General features: G+C 38.6%; 1 protein-coding gene and 1 long non-coding RNA gene across 2 annotated transcripts in view; one reads left to right on the top strand and one right to left on the bottom strand.

Moving 5' to 3' along the window:
* The window catches only part of LOC137992218 (uncharacterized), a 20,405-nt gene extending 12,762 nt beyond the window's left edge, over positions 1–7,643 (top strand). The window contains exons 2-5 of the mRNA XM_068837409.1: positions 1–534; positions 2,618–2,874; positions 3,789–4,023; positions 6,459–7,643. The exon at positions 1–534 is cut by the window's left edge and continues 117 nt beyond it. Coding sequence (XP_068693510.1) covers positions 1–534; positions 2,618–2,874; positions 3,789–4,023; positions 6,459–6,886 — 1,454 coding nt within the window. The 3' untranslated portion in view covers positions 6,887–7,643. The remainder of the gene's footprint in view (positions 535–2,617; positions 2,875–3,788; positions 4,024–6,458) is intronic.
* Positions 7,644–10,145: 2,502 nt separating this feature from the next.
* Positions 10,146–19,265, bottom strand: LOC137992225 (uncharacterized). The gene is made up of 3 exons (XR_011121659.1): positions 18,844–19,265; positions 14,613–14,716; positions 10,146–10,790 (listed from the first exon to the last, which is right to left on the bottom strand). It is a non-coding gene; the product is annotated as an uncharacterized lncRNA (long non-coding RNA).
* Between the last annotated feature and the right edge of the window lie 1,753 nt (positions 19,266–21,018).

The following is a 21,018-nucleotide window of genomic DNA, read 5'->3' as shown; positions in this document are numbered from 1 at the left end:
TCGATGAAGCTCTGGTTGAATATGTTGGAAGGCCTCTGGACAGCTTGTTGAAATACTTGGAATTTAATCATTCGCAGTATTGTGTCCCCAGTAACATATCCAGTGGCTTAGCTACTCTCCCCTTGCAGTTTATCTACAGGAACGGAACAAGCACTGGAAAGAGAACAAACCCTAAACTTCCTTTTGGAGAAGATCTTAATGGCACCAAAGCTTATGAAATGATACTTCCCTACTTCACTACCAACCAGATGAGCCCGGACGAGGTGTACGCTCTAGGTGAACGAATGCTAAATAAACTTTATCCGAGAGCCGTGGTAATCGCAAAGAAACTTACTGGCAAACAAAATGATAGCGAAGCCGTAGAGGACTTCAAAAAGCGACTGGAAGATCAGAGTATGTTTTTCAATGAGGAAAAGATTCCAGAGAATGAGAGCAATAAGGAGGCATTTTCCAAGTGTACCAGCATGGAGACCGCAAAGAAATATTGTCCAATGCGACACAAGGCCATGCTGACGTGGTTTGATACCGTCAACGGTAAGAGTCGAGTGCTTTGTTAGTCTTTCTTTACTGAATTTTCCTGCCTCGTTTTCTTTACCCGTCTTTCTAGAGTGAATAACGCTTTTAAGAGGAGCCTGTGGCTATCGATTTTGTCCCCGGGGTCCTGTTTCTCAAAAGTTCATCAACTATTCTTTATACGAAATTTTCGTGCCTGAAAAGGAATTTGTGAAACTTAGATCAGCTTACCCGGTATCCTGAGGAACAAAACCTACAAAACAATTAAAGTTCTTAGAAATACTGAACATTTTACTGTAAGCCTCAAGAGCAAGAGAAATAATTCCATCCAACTCTACTGGCGAGTGAATTAACTCTGGGTAGGTTAGAGTTATCCTAGAGCGGAGAAAAATTGAAAACGTTTGGGCGGGGAAGAGTTTCGCTGAGGTGGTTATGCAACAGAGAAGTCGACAAAAGCTTGAGCGCCTCAAAACAATAAGTCAATGGTTTTTCATTTTGGTATACATTTTTGCGCCGTTCTCGGCTTTAGATAACGCTTGAAATGACTAAATTTGAGGATATGTGCGAGACACAAGGTCCTCGGCCCAACGATAAATTTTCAATCTTCTCTCTCTACTTTTATTCATTGTTCGTCGCTCTCTACCACAATAAAGTTTCAAATTTGGTGAATTCACGTCAACGGTATCAGAGGACCGCAAAAATAACTGCTAAAATCCGTGCTTGACGTGCAGTACGATTATTCATGCTCTTTTAACCAATGATATCATTGTTTTGTGGCGTTATTGCTGCCATCTTTAAGCTCCTTATTCTTGCTTAAGTATGGAGCGTAAGAAAAAAAATTGTGTGCCAAAATTCTAGGAAAATTATTGGTATAGGAGATTTACACTTGAGGTCATCGCCGCCATGTTGTTGGACGAAAACAAAAGATTTCTCTTTTAGCTTCTTTTGTTCATCCACCAGAAGTCGTACATTTCACTATTGCTATTGATGTCTCTAGAGATTGATTGAAAACGTCTCATAAACGATGCGGTTGTCTGGGGGAAAAAATTGAAAATCAATGGTTGGACACTTCTGTCCTCCATATTACCTTAGATCCGGTCAATTCAGGCGTCGTTGTCAGGAGGAGAACGGCATAGAAATGTACCAACATGAAAAACGCTCGTGCAAGGCGACTTCGCAACCACTGCAACGATCTTGGCAACCATAACGATCTTATAGCGATGTTTCTCGCGACGTCATTTTTTGTTATTAATATGCCAACCAGAACCCAACTGGCCGTTGAAATAATGACTTCTTTTGTTCCATGGTTAATAAATTTGAATATCAAAAGGAATGTGACGTCAATGTTTGTAAACAAGAAATATCGCTATGGAAACCACGCATTAACCTCCCTCAGGAATTTTAAATTTAATGAGCAAAATCAATTATTATGCATGTCCTGCGCGTGCGGTTCACGTTTTTGTACGTTTCCGGCCTCGTCGTTCTCAGCTTGACAACGACGTGAAATTAATGACTTAATAACATGGGTGACAAATTACTCCTTAATTTTGGCGCGAAATTTCAGCGTCGATTTATAATTTCACATGTGAAATTACATTGTTGCCATGGCAACTTTTCATATAGTGCTAAAATGGCGTCAAGGTTTGAAAATTAAGGAGTAATTTGTCACCCATGTTATTAATAGCAAATCAAATGGTATACCGTCCCGTGAAATTAGGGAATAATTACACTTGCGTTTTGTACAAAATCAAATAATTTCCCGAGCCTTTAGGAAAGGCTCGGGAAATTTTTTGAATTTGGACAAAACGCGCGTGAAATTATTGCCTAATTTCACGCGTCACCATTTGATTATCCATGCAAATTTAATGTTATATGTGGAGGAGACCAGCACCCGGAGTTAAATTTCCAAATCTTTCTTTAACTTGAACAGTTATACCGTTCATGCCAGTTTGGAAAGTTGGACAAACGACTTAAATGTCGCAAAGTTATTTTTAGTTGACGCTCTCGAAGCTGTCACCTATAAGCTCTCCTTAATCTCGCAACTTGGCACATTTTATCGGGATAATACTCTTGACCTTTGACGTTCTGTTTATCATTGTTGTAGCTATTCTTGGCTCTCTTGCACCAAAGACAAATCACATGTTTTATCACACTGGAGAAAAACAAAGCACTCCTAACTGCCCAGTCTTGCTCGTCGCAAAGTTCAACCCTGGGTCTGGTTCCCAGAGTTATTCGTCCAGCGGCAAAAGTTGTTCCAGACCATCGCATTATAAGTTACCTTTCTTCTTGAAAGACTTGGGACCGAGATACAATGCTATTTCGGTGGCAGCACACGAAGCCAGGCCTGGGCATCACACGCAGGTCAGTTTTATTGGGACTCGAGCTGAAGGATGTTTGTTGTCTAGTCTGCATAACAGGTGGGTTTCAAAGCGCGACCGCGACGCGAGAGACACGCGTGTCCCATTCGTCGCGATCGCTCTTTCAAAATCGCCTAATCACCCCTTAAGACGCCTGTCGTCTATGCTAATGTTTTTGTTTTCGATTTGGTTTATTCCGGGATTATCTACTTTGATCTGGAGAGATGATCATAACTTCTATACTTAACATCCTGTAGGCATGACTTTAAAACTTTATAACTTTGTTCTATCTCCGTCACAACTTGGAATTCTTTGTCTCAAAATTGAAATAAGTCAGTTAAAAAAGGGCGTTGATATTTCTGCTGAAAGCCCTAGGGTGAGATCCGATGGAGCCTTTATACAACAATTTTAGTTAGTTATCCCCTTAATTAGGCAACGGGGTCACGTCCCGGCCTTATCACGCGATCAACGCGTTCATAGGACGCATGGGTCAATTTCTGAGATGACGCTACAAACGCCACAAATTCTTTTAGAACTGGAATGCAAAGCCATTTATTGTGACGTTGACTCAGTGGTGGCACAAATGACTGCCAATTTTAATTTGTTGCTCACCTTAACGTAATTTACGCGGACTATCAAAGGCGACATCACAAAGAAAAAGCCGAAAGTGTTACATTTTGCGGTGCTAAAATTTGATTGTTACTTGATAAAAACAATTTATCACAGGCGCACTTTTTAAAAATAGGTAGATGGAAAAACTTGCGCAAAAATCACACACACACACTCAAAGATGAAAATTCTTGCTCAAAATTCACTGGCTTTTAAGAGAATCGCCACAACGTGCTCGAGTCAATGAAGCGCTAGAAAGGGAAGAGAGGAAACCTTCACGTGTAATTATCTTTTTACGTTCCTCCACAGGTTCAAGGTTTCCGTGAGTTATTTGGTGACAACTGTGGGGGCGTTATAAGTTGGCTAAATGGTGCTTCATACTACACTGCCTTTACAGAGGGCTGGGCGTTATATGCTGAGAATCCGCTGATCGCTGAAGAGACAGACGCCTACGATAACAATCCTCTTCAATTGTATGGGATGCTTAAGTGGCAAATATGGCGGGCTCTGCGTCTAATGATGGACACTGGTCTCCATTATAAAGGTATGTTTAGCAGTTTCGGCACTTGGACTCCTTCAATTTGACTACTGTCTGTTTTGCTGTTATGTGGTCTCATCGATTAGTAGTCCATTCAGAAGATTACGCCAAGCGGACCACATTGCTGAAGGAAAAGCCAGACCACAACACCGGCAACTCCGTGCCTAGCGCTTTGCTCTTTTCGAATAGTGTGTGGGGTCTTAAACGTCCCACAGAGTTTATGATCATCGAAGGTTGGTGAGACGGAGCCTATGATTAATAGTCCTTATCCGTGAAGACTCGAAAGTCTAACCATTTGCGGAATGTAATTACAAAGGCAGCGCTTTCTCCTCAGTTACTTTAGACCCTGAGTCTTGGTCCGGTCGGAGTCGCACTGACGACCTCCTGCATGGCAGCCCGATGCTCAAACCAACTGAGCACCACCAGTGCGCGGTGTTGACGTTCTTCTCTTCTTCTCAGTAGCGAATAACTTAAGGACTGATATAGTCGTACAAGGAAAGAAATGCATAGACTTAGCCAAGCCTAAAAGCAGAACTCTCGGATTGTATTCTTAAGCCTGGTTCCCATATGATCTGCAACGGTCTCCCGATCGGTCTGCGACACGATCGCCGATAGGTCTGCGTCACGTCGCAGACATATGGAAACATCTGTCCCCGGCGTCTGCGGGAATCTGGGGAACACGGTTTGGATGATCGGGATATTGAATCTAGGTCCACTTTCCCGACCATTACGACGCTTCCTACTAAGATAATTTTTATTGGAATCGTGTGTCTGAGATGATCTGTGTCCATAGCCCGGGACGCACTATAGTTCGCCTTGAAACACGTCCAATCAGACTTGAAGAAAGTTTTCTCCCTCCTTAGTGGTACTCTTGTTTGCGAACGCTTTAAATTTAAATGGAAGTATTTACCTGCGGTGTTTACGATCGTCTGCGATAAGACCGACACAGACAGCTTCCGATCGTGGAAGACCTTTGCAGATCATATGGAAACCAGGCTTTACAATAAGTTAACCTGGTTTGAGCCTGCGATCCAATCAAAACCCAGCACCTGGTCAGCGGTCAACTTTAAAGAAAAAGGCTGAGCTCAACGAGCGGCATACATGGAGGGGTGGACGTAAGTACGGTCGCACGGTGACCAAAACCAAATAGGCAATAAACAATAAACAATAAAAATACGTTGGAATGTGAAAAATATCTGCATATCATCCACTGTCCTTTGTCTTTGTCCTCTAAGCCTCTCTTTCAAGCTGAATGTTAAAACATCGAAAAAGGCCTATTTTCTCGCAATGATGGATTATCATATTTTATTACCCATGGTGCTCCGCGCGCACTTCGGCGTATGAGCTCGAGTGTATGAGCTCTAGCTGATGAACTAGAAAATTACGAATTAGCCAAGGTGACAAAACCGATAGCGGACTGGTTGAGCATCGGGAGGTCGCGAGTTCGTATCTCCCAGCCGGACCAATACGCACTCAGGGTCTTATACTTACCGAAAAGAAAGTGCTGCCTTTCTGATGCCAACTGCAAATTCCTTGTCTTTCAAGTTTTCTCGGATAAGGACTATAACCCGTTTTGAAAATTATGATTATTTTTATTTTAGATGAAGTTTAACATTTTATTCTACTTCATGTAATACTCGAGTTACTTATTTTATTTATGATGCACAGATTTGTTAGATATGTTTTTGTCATAACAGTGCATGCGATAGTCTTCGTGATCATTAGACTGTAAACTTACTAAGCACGTCCACATTTGGACTATATATGTCTTGTTTTAATCGGCATTACCAAATAGGGAATGGTGATGATGCGTTTGGGGCTTTCGTGCCGTGTCAAGAAACGTCTTCTTGCCTTTCCTCAACGGATAACATAAGATAACAACAACGGAAATTACTACGTTTTTTCACAATTTTAACGCAACAGTATAAGAACATTTTAACACAAAGTCTGTAGCATGGATTATATATAACTGCAGATAACTGCAGACAGTACTGTTTCGGCCTTCTGGGCCTCATCAGTGCAGTGCTGATGTCAGGGATGGAGGTTAAGATTATAAACCCACCCCAAATGTCCCACATATGTGGTACATCTAAGCCATGCCAGAGTGCTCAAACTAGCGAGCTAGTGAGCATGCGCAAATGCTAGCGGCAATGACCCATCCCAGTAAAGTGCTCAATTTGGACATGAAAGCAAAAGCTTTGTAATGCCAAAGAGCTATATCTAACTGCAGACAGTACTGTTTCGGCCTTCTGGGCCTCATCAGTGCAGTGCTGATAAATATATATATATATATATATATAATCGAACTCACGCCAACTTGATTGGTGGTGGGGGGGGGGGGGGGGGGGGGGGAGGAGGCGAGTGGTCTAACCACTACGCCATCCCTGCTCCGTTGCTTTGAACAAGAAGACCTTGAATACTACTAGATGGTTAATTTCCAGGAATGAAGCGTTGGGAGGCGCTCAAACTCTTTGCCGATTATGCGTGGGACAAGACCGATAAAGCAGTTAAGGACGTCACACGGTATCAAAGTGTTCCTGGCCAGGCCACTGCTTACATGATTGGGCAGTTGAGAATATGGCAAGTGCGGAACGAAACTCAAGCCACAATTGAAAAAGCAGGGGGAAAATTCAGCGAGAAGGATTTTCATTACCAAGTATTATCCCAAGGGTCTTCGCCACTCAGTTACCTTGACCGCCATTTGAAGAAGTACGCCGCTTGTGTCGTCAATCCCAGTGAAGATGGATGCGAATACATCATGGGTCCCTTGCGGAGTAGCAGGGATGAGGATTCCATGGATTCGGTTGCTAAGGAACAGAAACCCGATAAACCATACCAGCCTCGCCCCTATGACGAGCACTATGAGTAGAGGACTGCATGGGTATAATTATGTTGGAATATTTTAAAGATTACATAATACGCCAAGAAATGAAATGTTAGAAAATTAACGTAAAGGTCAATTAACAATCAATAATGATGATTTCGATGAAAATTTTGTTTTACTACCTTGCAAATTGTGTAATATTGCTATTGGGATATGTCTCTCTTAAACATGGAGCGAGTTTCAATCTAGAGTCTTAAATCCAAAACCAAAATAAATACTTTGGCCAATCAAAAAGGACGAAGACAATCCAGTAAACCAAAGTAATTACACGTAGCCGTCACAAAGCGCGGGAAAATGTGCACGCGCGAGCTACGATTGGTTTTGGTTTCACTTCTGATTGGTTAAAAAAGTGGCGCGAGAGCTTTGAACCAATCACTGAGTGAAGCAATGCACAACCAAAGCAATTCGCTTATTACTTTCGACACTCAATTGAAAACCGCTCTAACGACGCCCTTTCACAATAACTTCTCCCGATCAGTTGAGATTGTGGCATAGAAACAGGGAATATATCTTCAAACTAAATGATTGTATAACCCCTCCCCCACGGGAGGGGACTCCCATATGAAGAGGTGGAGATGCTTGTCGCCTCACTTTGGAGTGTAATTTGGGATTTTGGTCTCACTTAGGGTGTTCTGGGTAAAGCGTCATCATATGTGGAAGTGAAGGTCTCGCTTAGGGTTGCACGCGAGTAAATAACCAACGAATGGAATAATTGTTTTAGTAAATTCTCAAACCGGGTTTTGCCGCCGATTTTTATTTCCACAATTTTACAAAGCGTCCGGAAAGAGCATCTTGGCGCACTATTTTCCATAAGACGTAAAACTTCGACTATTGGCTCATGGTCGGAGTTTTTAGCCAATCAAAAAGCAAGAAATGCAATAGTCGGAGCTGAAAATTTACAAAAAAAAAAACATATATTTAATTTGTTTTAAATATGGCCTCTTTCAGGAGTCAAAAAAGCCTGGGTCGAGCCCAGATTGGTCTCCTTTAGGGGTTTAATTCAAAATCTCTGACGAGCATCCCCGACACCCCCCTTCCGGGTGGGGGCGGGGGGGGGGGGGGGGGTTATAACCTTGGGAAATGAATTGCTGGTGTGATAAGTCATGGGATGTTCCATTGCTTAGTTTGATCTAAAAGCTCCATATTTGATAAGCAAAAGTATATTACTTGTATTTCTTGTAGATAAAGCCTGTATAAGTTAATTCCTGCAACGATTTGATGGGAAGCATGTGTTTAAAAATCCAGTCGACGAGCCCCAAACATTTCAGACTAACTTTCTTTCGAGGAAAAAACAAAATTAGTCAAACAAATAAACGACATCAATTTATTTTCATGAAAACAAAAAGAAAATAGTTCTCTTCGATTTAATTTCCTCATAGAAAACATCTACGCTTGAACATTTAGCCACCTTAATTAGATAATCCCGCGGACCCCCATACACACCAACTTATGATTGTGTATTTTAGTTTAAATGTTATTGAACGTGTTCATTTGTGGCGTTTTTTTCCTTTTCTTTTCTTTTTTTTTTTTTTTTCTGATTGATTCAACGAGTTAACGTAGTACTAGATGGCTTGCTGTTCGATTACAGCAAACCTATGCAAACAAGTCGCTTTGAAACTGTAGACGAAACCACATCCATGACGACTAGTGAGGTGCTGTAATGATGACAATTAACTGTTGACCCCGTCTCACAATACTCGTGTCGCGATGCCAGAAATACCTCATCCTGTCCTGTTGGACTAACCTTTGCCCTTCTGCTGGTTCACGCTTGTTATATCTGTGGTCTCTGGTCTGCTTAGCCATGTATAGCACTGAACAAAAAGGACCAACATTAGAAAATCAACGTAAAAATAACAGTTAATGATGTTAATTTGAGATTGATAACTCAATTAGCACTACCTTCAGCTTCAACTGAATGTGAGGATATTTGAATGTGTTTTTGCCTCTGTACGCTTTGACGGTACATTGAGTTTTTTTTTTCTTTTTTGGACAAAACAACGCACACGTGGTAGACAGTTTTAATGAATGCACACCTTGAATTTCGGTGGCTTTAGAGATTTTAACAATCAAATATCATGGAAGATGACTTTACTTTAGCTTCTTGTCAGACCACCTTCTACACTCGAGGCAAACCTCACGTCATTATACTTACCACTCTGCAGATGTGTTCATCTGGTCGCAGTTGGGGTCTTAACCACACAGAGTAAAAGACTAAATACCAAAAGCCTCACCTGTATGGAATTAAACTTCACTACAGGGTGCAACAGGTAATAAATATCTAATTGCCAATTAGGAAAACAAATGTAAGAGGTTCGTCAAATCACAGATTTACAATAGTGCTTAAATGCAACCGCGGGGCATTTGCACTTCCTAAAGAGTAAACAATAAAGATTAAGAAGAAGAACAAGCCAAACTATAACGCCGGGTGGAGGGCTTTGTAGACTTGAATTTAAAGTTTTATTTGTCAGAATCTTTTAACATAAAACGTTGGACTAAGAAGCCAAGTTTAAAAAAAATAGCACTGATCCAATGAAACGGTCTTTGATCAGTAATCCTTTCCAGTAGTTAGGTGAGGGTGAAAAGTAATTTAATTTAATTGCTCATACAGGTCAAATTTAATTCTCGTTATCCTTTGTTTTTCAAATAAGCTGAATAAACGCATTTAACGTAGCATATCAACTTCAAATATGTTTTACTATGTTTTAAACCTTAATTTAATTGACAACAATAATTTGTTAGCTTTGCCCAATTACACCAGCCTAGAAGTACAGGAAGGAAAAAATGTCGGAATCCTAATTCACGGAAAAAGTAACATCTGACATTTTATCGGCTTTGGCCCAGCTTTAACTGAATATTGTTGATTTCTGGGTTGCGTAAAAAACTCAAACAATCAAAGAAGAAGACGTCGGACGACATGCCGGTTCTTGGCGAGGCACGATAGGTTAAAGGAAGTTGGAACTTCGCTGAAACATTCTTACGAAAACACACGGACAAAGAAGTCCAGGATGAAGAAACAAAGGAAAGAAAACGAAGAGTACAAACTGAACAGATGAAAATAGGACAGGAAAAAAGCTGGAATATATATAATGAAGCGCGCACACTGCATAAGAAAATCCTAAAGGCGTTGATTAGTAATTAAACCGAAATTATACATCAAATACAAAGAGCCTTTGTTGTCATGGGGCGAGTCAAAATCCTTTTTTTTTTTTTAATTATGTTTCTTCTTTCCTATCACTGTATACTCAACAAAATATCGCGGTTATGTTTGGTCAGTGACGAATGAATAAATAGGTTACAGAGTACAAGAGAGGTTATAGAGTGCAATACGGAAGTTGCTATGGAAACAAAGCGATGGAGTGATTTTATTGTTGAGTATATAATAAATGAAAAATCGTCTGAACTTGTTCGTACATTTCGTGATTTACGGTCACTCGTGATGTTTTGAAATTTCTTAAACTGCAATCGCCTTCGTCTCGTTCAATTTTGAGAACTGTCAAAACATCATTCGTGCTCCTGCTCGTGCCCATAAATGCACTCGCGTTCATAGGATTTTCTATACTTTGATTCCAACGTCGAAAGTGTTAATGAACGCAACTCACCCACCCAATGAATTGCGAAGACAAAGTAATAAATACATCTGTATCTCTAACAAAAAGACCAAAAAATGGTGGAGTGGAAAGATCTACCTTTTTTTAAAACCTGTAATAGGTGTTGTCATTTCTTTCGTTTTCGAGAAATCGGCGAAACAATTGGACTCTTCTACCTTTGCGTTTAATCCCTCTTATATAGATTCTTGTATGGTCTTGTTTTTGTAAACTTGGCCGATTTCGATTCCATCGGTGTTTCCAAACTGAACCTTTCGGGAGTATAATGGGTTTCTTCAAACCTACTAAAACACAAGGACAACAAGATCAAAGTCCACATTTTTTCAGTCTAAAAAAAAATTAAATTTCATTAAGAGTAGAAAAAAAGCCACAGGCTATTTTGTTCTATGGTTTTGATGTGTTCGGCACACGCAATGACTACGGCGTAAAATAAGGAAGCGGGGAAAAAAAAAGAACAATCGATGGTAGTTAATTTATAGAGGCCGTGATAGCTATTTTATTATTTATTATGATGAGGCTTTAAATTGAAAGAGCGTCATTGAAACCCATTTTAATTTATCTAGTGTTGTGGGTGTGGAATAGCAGATGGGGTTTCACTGTGGCGTTTAATACGAAACGATCCCAGTTATGCATTTGCTGAACTATCTGCTTTCCAGGACAAACTAACATTCATGATGGCAAAAGTGACAACTTCACTGGAAGTTTACGGAAATGAATTTTAACCATAAATACTAAGCAAATTGCCTTTACATTTCGTATCTTGTATTCGCTTTTGACATATTTTGACGAGTTCAACTACCACGATGATAAATGCTGGTGATGTTGGAGTTGATGACGATAATGATGATGTTGTTATAATATGGGCCTCATGTATCCTTAGGTAATCATGGTATGATTTCCAAGAACGAACATTTCTTAAACGGGCGGTAGAATTTTGTGTAGTTTCGGTGATCCCGAAGGTCCTCTCTGCCTAAAGCTCCATGGTCTCAAAGGCTTTATTTAAAAATTCCGCGGCATTTAAAGCTAAAATTAAATTACATTACTTTGACTCTCTTCGAAACTGTGATGAGATCAAAATGAGAGAACTGCCAAGTCGTCAACAATTGTGTCACCACATTCTGTCCATTTTCTCTCCAAGAATATCTGTTCACCGTCTATAAAATACTAAGCTTGTATGTTTAGTGTTTCCCGACATTTTAGCGTTAGGTTATGAGGGATCGTAACTTCAAATTGGGACAGAAGGTGTTTAATTTACTCCTTTTTAGCTATCATTTTTGGCATTAGCAGGGGAGAATTGTGACGATGATTGGCAAAACTTGGGAATACTGAGAAGATCACTTATGTAGCCACCTGACGAATTTTTGGGATATCGAGTAAGCCGATGGGACAATGAACTTTTAAATCATAAATCTTGGCGTTCGAAATATGTGACAGTTTTTAATAATGCAGAGGGATACTGAAAAGACTCGTGAAACATTTGCAAATCAAATCAATTTTTTTTTCAAAATAGAAAAAGACTTTTTTCAAAACTGCTTGACAGATGAATGACGTGTTTCCTTTTTTCAATGATTTCCCGGCTTTATCGTTTCTCAAAGTCGTGAGGTCTATTGATTATTGGCTTTAGCGCAAGAAGAAACACAAAATGCCCGCCTTTTTGTGTTACATGTACAAGTTAGTCGACCATTGAAGGCATACAAAACGTGTTTTCCACGTTTTTCGGAGTAACTTTGTTTTTCCTAACGTGGATGTTGTCTATCGCACCTTGATGCATTTAGTAATTCACTCGGCCTCATGCTGGGAGGACAAGATGGTGTTAATAGTTGAGAAGGATCACTTAACGAGAATAAATAGCAGCTGCGATCGAAGAATTGGCAAAGAAATAACGGGGCGGTCATTTTGAAATTCAAAAGACAAAATTGGTCTGGTGAGATCAAAAAATGTTGCAAACTGTTCGAAGCTCTTCTAAACTCTTCTCAATGACCAATTGCTATACAAAACGCCGGGAGAATTTTAATTCCATGCTAAGCACATAATGCCAAAAACGATAATCGGAGAAATTAGTTTTTAATTGCTTTTTTCCTGGTGTTAGTTTCTTTAATGATAACTCTTCCAGGTTTGGATTTCAATCTCATCGAGGAATTAAGCATAATTTGCACGCAGTTTATTACGGCCTTCCGCATTCACTTCATTACCTGGACGGAATTGGGAACATCCGCCGACATCTGACCGCGATCCGGGCGGCATTTTTTTCCTTCGGAAAGAGTACAATTGTAATTTTTTTTTCGTTAAGATTGTGTCATATAGATTAAGACAGTACTAATTTTCGGCTACGTGATAATTCTATTGTTTTTCATGTCCTTTAATATGGTGCTAAGTCTTAATTAGAGGATTAATTGAACCATTCATTACGTTCTGTCATCGCGCCTTTTCAAGTGCCTTGTTTGTAAAGTAAAATGGGCGTCAAAAGTCAAAAAAGACCCATCGACTTTTGACAGTGTTATGAATAGCCTGAACACGGCCTCGCCCGAACTGCAGTAAAGTCGAAGACTGTTTGAAATTGTTTAGTTTAGGTCTTTTATGGTTCTCAGAGCATTACTTTTCAAAGTATATTATCCTTGAATGGCAGAACAGAACTGAATCGCTACTGACATAAAGTACGCGAGTATATCCCTTAGTCGTTATGATTTTTTAAGAAATCGTTAAGTTTGCTTAGATTGAAAAAAAAATACGATCGATTCTGAAAGCCTGACAAACTTTAAATTTCACTTAAAACATTTAAATGAACGACAAGCGAATTATTTTTCAAAGTGCAATTTCCAGTTATCGATTCTCACTGAGAATTAACTTAGATTTTTGCAAGAGTCCATAAGTGCCAGAATATACTAATGACGGTATGTTGTCTAGATTTTGCATCCCTGTTTGATATATGTGTGTTTGGGCGTTTCATAGCTTACAGATTCAAGGTGAACAGACTCGGAACTAAATAATGTCTGTATCTGTCATAATTTGGACTTAAATCATAATACTGAATTTTTCTCCACTCTATGAATTTGGAGCTGCCTTGAACAAGTTAACTTGAATAGCTAAAAATTATAACCGGTCTGCAAGAATTATATTCTTTTAGCCGAAGTAATTCAAAAAAGTTTTCAATTTTACCAACTCGAAAAGTGTATCGCACGAGTTTGGAGAATTTCTTTTAAGGAAAATAGAAATCTGATTCCAGAAAAAGAGGCCACGATTTTCGATGGCGAAATTACTTTTTTGTGGAAATATGGAAGAATGGAAATCAGTGCGGATTCCAAAATTCTTCTAGCTTATGTGTTTATTGATTCAATAGCCGTTCTTATTTGAACTCAGCTGTGAGGGTTTGGCGATCAAATTTCGAATGACGACATGACCTTGGTGTCTTGGTAGAAAATAAACCTCGGTCAAAAACTGCTTATGTCTTTAATTAAGGACTCTAGGCTATCATCGAGATACGAGGAAATGATGTGAAAATCGCTGTAAGAATTTCTTTAACCTTTTCTTAATTATATGATAAGTTCTCCTAAGTCAAACTTTAGCACGAAAAAAACTGAGTCCACTTTTTCAGTCAACTCTAACCGATGATTAGCTTATGAACGTTGATGTCGTGATAATTTGTGCCTCAAGACAAAAAATATAAATTGTTCCACGGCTCAGGAGTGAGACGTGTACGATGAAATATAAGATTTTTACCTGAAATTATTCGGAAATTATTATTTTCCCTGATTTTGCTCTTATTTCAGCCACAAAGGAGAACTTGATTATGTTAGTACGTACACGAATCGATCTTCACAAATCGTGCAATGTCTGTCATTCTTCTTCTCTACGGCGTCGCTTTGGACAGTGATCTCTACAACCCGCTAATTTTGAAGGACAAGTTTCGAACTATCGTGATAGATAATTTTGATGGATCATGAATCCATCTGTTTGCCCCGAATTCGTAAAAACATTATTTTATTTATTACAACAGAGGAACTACCGTTCTATGCCTAGTTTTCGCTCTGGACGAATGAGCCGTTCGAAGCATAAATCGTGCGAATGAAACGTTTTCACCTCTTCATAACAGCCAAAAGTGCACTTACCTCCCGCAAAACCAACAACTGCAAGAAATTTGCCAGAAAACATTGCACCAGGTCGTGACTACTTACTATAGCTATCCAGCTGGATACATCAAAGATGAATATCACTACAAAATAGAAGAATTTTATAAATGATATTATTTCATATGTGAGAACGAATCATAACCCTTCCGCAATATATACCTTACATAATAATCGCTTTACTGCTGGAAGAGATGAAATTCAGGGATTGACACTGCGGATTTTGAGCGATTTTCAATGCAAATTATCACCGTAGATGCTGTAGATAAAGAATAAGCAGTCGTAAAGTGCCTGAAAAAACCATTCGCGAATGAGACTGCAACTCGCACTGCACGAGAAAATGGATTTTCACCAAATTTGCACAGCGCAAATATAATGCAAACATATGTTTACTCTAGAGCAAACCTGTAGCAAACGTTCGTGACGTAAAGAGTGCGCCTCTCGGTTCTAAAGCAAGGACAACAGCAACCTCGACGAAAACGTCACTTCAAAATATGATTTGTCGTCAAAACCTAAATTTCCAGTTATTATAGTCAGTTATAGTGTGGAGTACGCTTCAAAGAAACGAACTGAAGTGTGTGCCGCATGAGCAGCGCGATTTTTTCCCTCTTGAACCAAATAATATTCTGGCTTAATGGTGTTGTCGTTGCTAAACTAGCAAGTTTAAGCAAAGAAGACGGCCACAGCAACGACAACTCTACAAAGCAAGAATATTATTGGTGCTGCAAGCGCTGCACGAATTTCCGTGCATTTCTTTGCCGTAATCCACAAAGCTGCAACGTGAAATCAACAAATTTTAGGTTTTGACGACAACGTGAGTGAGCGTACAGAAATGAACCATTTATTTGTTATTTTTATTTATCTTAACCGTTCGTACCCATCCAGTTACGGGATAGTTTTCCCGTATTGTACAAAGTGAACAAGATCAGGAATCATCGCGAAATACTTACGATAGTGCTAAGATATATAGTTTGCCGGGAGTGACGTTTTTGTTCAGTCCTACTCTCTCTAATTTCAACTCTTTGAGTATGACTCCTTACAAGACGCTTCTGATCCTGATATTTTCTGCGTTTTGAACTTTTTCTTAATCGTTTGTTTTCGATAGATTACAGACACGTACACTTTACAAGGATTTTGCGGAGAAGCATCAAAATGATTGTTGTATTTAAGAAGTTGTTTCAAAGATAATGAGCACTCACAATTTCAGCAAATTAATCAGTTTCGAAATGGTAACATCTGATGCGTAGCCTCGATTTCTTGGTGTGAAATACAAATCTCTTATATTACCTGTTGTTGATGAGTATTACCTTCGAACTGTTCATTCACTGGACTCAAAAAGAGAGATAATCGATTTAAAATGAACAAGTAAAATCGTTGTCACTTTTTTTTCATTGTTCAATTAAACGTTTTTAGTTTTCTTGAACTCTTTCACAAAAAGGTAATTTGTTTACCTGTTAATTACAGGCTCGTATGATCCAGAGCTAAGGAAGGTATCGTAAAGAAGATTTCAAAAATCGTCCATTGAAAATTAGAGAGTAAAAACGCCTTGTATGCCAAATGGAATTCTCCTCAAAATTTCTTTGACATGATCAACTTGAAGATGATGTCAATTTTTTCTTGTCCACGTTTGTGGGAACCGATTTACTACGTTGAAAGATCTCAAAATGTTAGCTTTGATAACGAGGCTACAAATTTAAAGAAAGTAGCATTTGAGAAAAAGATAACGGAGGATGATAAAGAGAATAAATAAAGATTTTTGTCTTGCTTTTTGTGTGATGGTTTGCTCTTGCTTAACCAAGTCCTGACACATAAGGAAGTGAAAACAAACAGTATGGAATACGGTATGGATGCATTTCAAAGCAGTGCTATTTCAAATCTTATGATTCCTGCGAGTTGCCACTCAAAAGAAATACTGCCTTAGAGCTCAAGGTCAATGCATCAATTAGCTCTACATTACTGCAAACGATGCCTTGTTCAGAATATAAAATGATTGCTTCTTACCTAATTACGGTGATCTGTTTTTTATCGAAGATGCACTACGGAGTCAGATGAGAAACTAAGTCGATGGATGTGACTCGTACTGAACGATGTTTAAATTAACTGGAACCTCGTCATGCATGCCCTCGTGCAGTTACTTTAAAATTAGGTTCCTCTATTTCTCTGACAGTTCGACTCATCTATACCTCAGTTCGGGTTAAAATGAAGCACAAAATCGGCGACCACATTTGAACTTTACAAGATTGATCTAATTGAAGTGCCGGTTATTTTAGTTTTACCTCGGAAGATTACTGATAAAAAGTGTCTAAATCTCTCGAGTAAAAAAGAATTCTTAGTACGTCAGTGTGCGATTTCAGTCCTATGCGAGTTAATGTGAGGAATTTTTCTTCTCAGGCACGTGTGTTAGAGGCAAGCCCGGGCTGGTCATGATTTCCAACAAGACGAATCTATTTCAGTTCATAATTCAATACTTCATGATTTTATCTTTAGGAATATCTCTTTGACGAATCTGCATCAGAGATTCATGATTCCTTCTTCCTTATCGAGCTCCTGAAGCAAAACAAAAAGTGGAAAGTCTGAAACGAAAGTTACTCAGATTGACTTTTCGTTATCAAAACTGTTATCATTTTAAAGACCGCAATAATGGAATTTTTCTAACTGTATCAAAGACTGGATATAGTTTAAGATAATACATGCCCTGTAACTTAGTCATTTGTACTATGCCAAAAACATTTTTCAGATTTAAATTTGCTGCCACATGTGCATAACGACACAGTTTAAGAAATTGAAGTTAGTTTAGGAAGCCTTTATATATGATTCTTTGATTCTGTACTAAGGAAAAATTGTAAGCTTCATTGCAAGAGAGGTTTCCATGCTTTTTAGAGATACTCAGCCTAATTATTTAAAATCATTACTTTCATGCAATAAGCCTAAAATATTGGAATGCCATAACAGAATGAAAAAATACATTTTTGAAAGCATTAAACATAACCTCGAGCATTCCAACCAACTATAATGTTTTCTTATTTATCAAGATACTGTTTTTGTTGATGACATTTACATATTCGGTTATTTTGGATTTGGAGAAGTTGAGATTAAACATACGGTTTCCATAAAAGTGTCTTCAAAAAAAATTCACTTTACGCTAGAAAATTAAAGTAAATGCGATGCAGAATTGATAGGTGTTCCAAAACCGCAGGCAGATGTTAAAAGGCTTATTTCATGATAGTCGTTACGAAAGGTACAATATCTCCAAAAAACCGCATTAAGATTTCACATCGCTTTTACAGTGAATTCGAAAGACAAAAAAAAGTGTTTTACTATTCAGTTAGGAACTTCTGGCGTCGATCGATAAGAAATAGGACTAATATAAGGAATCTAAATTTGTGAAAGAAAAACTGGCACTTAACTCGAGTGAAGGGCAGTGCGTGAAATATTTTCAGATAAGTCAATTTTCTATTCTTTCTTTTCTGTGGTGCAGTTCATGATAGTGAAACGTGACTCGTTTGAAAATCAAGATTACATCCACCGCTGCGCCGCGCAAACTGGGAAAGAAACCGCACTCTGTGTTGATTTCCCGTTTCTAAACAAGATATCCAGATGACAAAATCTTTGCGCTTACCATGGCCAAGATGATGGTGAGTGCTGAAATTCCCCGCTCTCAGTCTTTGATCAAACACCTGCTCCAAGGCTGAGTTGCTTCGTCAAAAGATGTTTCCAATTCAATTGACAACAAATCACCATTAACATTCTTTCGTACAAGCTGCTGTCTCAGTGCCATGATGCAGTGATGGTGAGCTTCAAACAAGTCGCTCTCAAACATTTTAGACATATAAATTCCGCGTCTGAAAACAGAGATTTGCTTCATCCTGTGCGCGAATTATCGAGTCGGACGTAACCTTGCCCACTTCTGACTTAGTTATTTTCAAACTTGATTTTAGCGATATGAGCTCGAGCTTGAGAAGAAAAGACAGTTTTGAAATAAAGACTACATAAAATCTCTTTCATTTGGAAAAGAGGAAATAGAGACAATAATGAACAAAACAAATTCAACATTGGAATCTAGAAGGTTAAGCGAACACGTCTGCGAAATGTAAAGAAGTTAATAGAACAAGTCGCTGACTTCATGCAGTAAATAAATAATATTGCTTCGTTACGTTTAGAGCTAGGAAAGACACACTGAATAGATTTTCTGACCGAGAAAACTTGTACAAACCCATGCATGCTTGCTCATTCGGCCGGTATCGTAGGTTGTGTTCCCACCGTTTCTTCTGTTTAAAGGCAAGATTATCGATGATGGTTCAGTCACTGCTGCTCAGGCACTGTATTTTCCCGTATACACTTTACGGTTTAATGATGTGTGTTTTACCACTGGTCCTATATATCCACACACACGAAAATGAACAAACTAAGCAAAAAATTAAAGCAAGACGTGTATATATCCGATGATTAACCGCGAAATGGATCGTGTTCATGGTAGTTTACGGAATTTCAGTCCATTAGCAGCAACGTTGATTTAAAGATTGTCTTAATCATGTCCTTGGTGCTTCAAGTAATTTCGAAACTATGTTGGGGGAAATTGCCATCCATAGTTATTTTGCGAGGTTATTCCGACGCACACTTTAGAAACAGCATGAAAACGATACAGCTGTGTGGCTATGAATCCTTTGCCACTTGTGACCCATGCACTGGCGCCCCAGTAAGTCGACTACAAGGGAAGTTTATATTCCACTCAGTTTCGAAAATTAAATTTATTTAACTCAATCACATAGATTTCGTTTTCATGTATCCTTACAAAAAGGACCTGTAAAACTGTTTAGAGTACGCCATGAAGTTTTTAAAAGAAATTGCCTAATGTGTATTAGATATATTTGCTGTTTAAGGACTTGAAAATGAATAGACTGTTTCCAAAACTAGATTCACTAAGAAAGATAAATTGAATTTATTACTGAAGAAAATGTCGCAAGGAGAAACATGTCATAGATCGCTGACAAGTGAATCAGTTGTTAATTTTCGTGCAAAAAAATACACTCGTAATTGTTAAGTTGTTGTTGAAAGCAGACAATTCACTTTCTACCAAGAGGCACCAGTTTTGTTACCGTCAATCGAGAAATTTGCAGTTTTACCACTCAAAGGAGTCTTTTTGGAGCGAGGGCTTGTTTTCCCTGGAAAAAAGTCTTGTTTTCGAAGTATTTAACAGCAAAGAATATTTTAGTGTCTCAAATATTCATCCGAAGCTTTAAAAGTCAAAATTTGGCCACTTTAGTTATAGTTTACCCAAAATACACGGGAGCATGGAAACGAAGTTGCAATAACAAAGGTTTTTTGGGGCGAAAAAACCAGACAACAAAGTGTACTAGGAAGATCTAGTGCGCTAAAATATCAAGGAAGACAAGCTAATTTCGTCCATTTTTCGCCAACCAATATTTCTCCTCTTCGCCAGGGATTAATTCTATTTCAATGATAATCCACTCGGGTTCTAAATATAAACACAGTTTAATGCAAAGCTTACAACAAACACAAAAGGGAAACACGTTGCAGGGATAGTGCACGAAGAAAGCGTTTCTTTTTCTTTTTTCAGTGGGAACCATTCTTTGCGTGGAGAGTATTAACCCACACGAAATTGCAGACGGTTTCTCAGGTGCACGCGAGAAATATTAAAATCATAACCCACATACCAAAAGATTCTAATTTAAATATCGAATTGTTTTCTCGTCAACAAAGTACTTTTCTTCTTGTTTGTGATATTAAAAGTACTGTTTTGAGGCTAAGACAATGCATCGGAAACAGTCAAATAGCAAATTTAAGCGGTCTTGTTTAGTCGCAAAATGCCTGGCGGAAACGTTTATGGGCAAGTAGATAGAGTTTTGTCACCCAAGCGTGAACCTCCGTTCAGCGAGATTTGCTGCACTATGTCCTGTCGGAGGCCGGAAAAAATCGATGTTTTTCTTTAATTTTAACAAAGTAAGTAATTACATTAGAAAAGAAAATTCTCATTGTACAAGGCGACAACGATATCTTTAACATTAAAAAGTTGCTCTTCATTACTAAGTCTTGAAGCACGCGGTTTCTATTATATGTTCTTTGAATGCACACATTGTAATTACTTAAGTTCGCCGTAAATAATTAATCAAAGCCTCAACCCCAAATAACCAAAGAAAGATGAATATTTCTCCTCAAGTCTGTGTTCAAAACACCCATGGGCTAAATATATATTTATATGGAAATATCGGACAAGTTTCCATCTAATTGAAACCTTTCAGTTTAATTAAAGAAAAAGTTATTTCATCTAGGACCAGCAAGATTGGCATTTAGAATCACTTCACTTTCTTTTAGTAGAAAACAGAGCATTTCTTTCTTTTAGTTACAAGAATTGTTTTATTTAATTTTC

The sequence above is a fragment of the Montipora foliosa genome, chromosome 2 (assembly GCF_036669935.1).
Source record: "Montipora foliosa isolate CH-2021 chromosome 2, ASM3666993v2, whole genome shotgun sequence".
Classification (NCBI taxonomy): Eukaryota; Metazoa; Cnidaria; class Anthozoa; order Scleractinia; family Acroporidae; genus Montipora; species Montipora foliosa.
The sequence above is the reverse complement of the archived record's forward strand: the minus strand, read 5'-3'. Positions and strand labels throughout refer to the sequence as shown.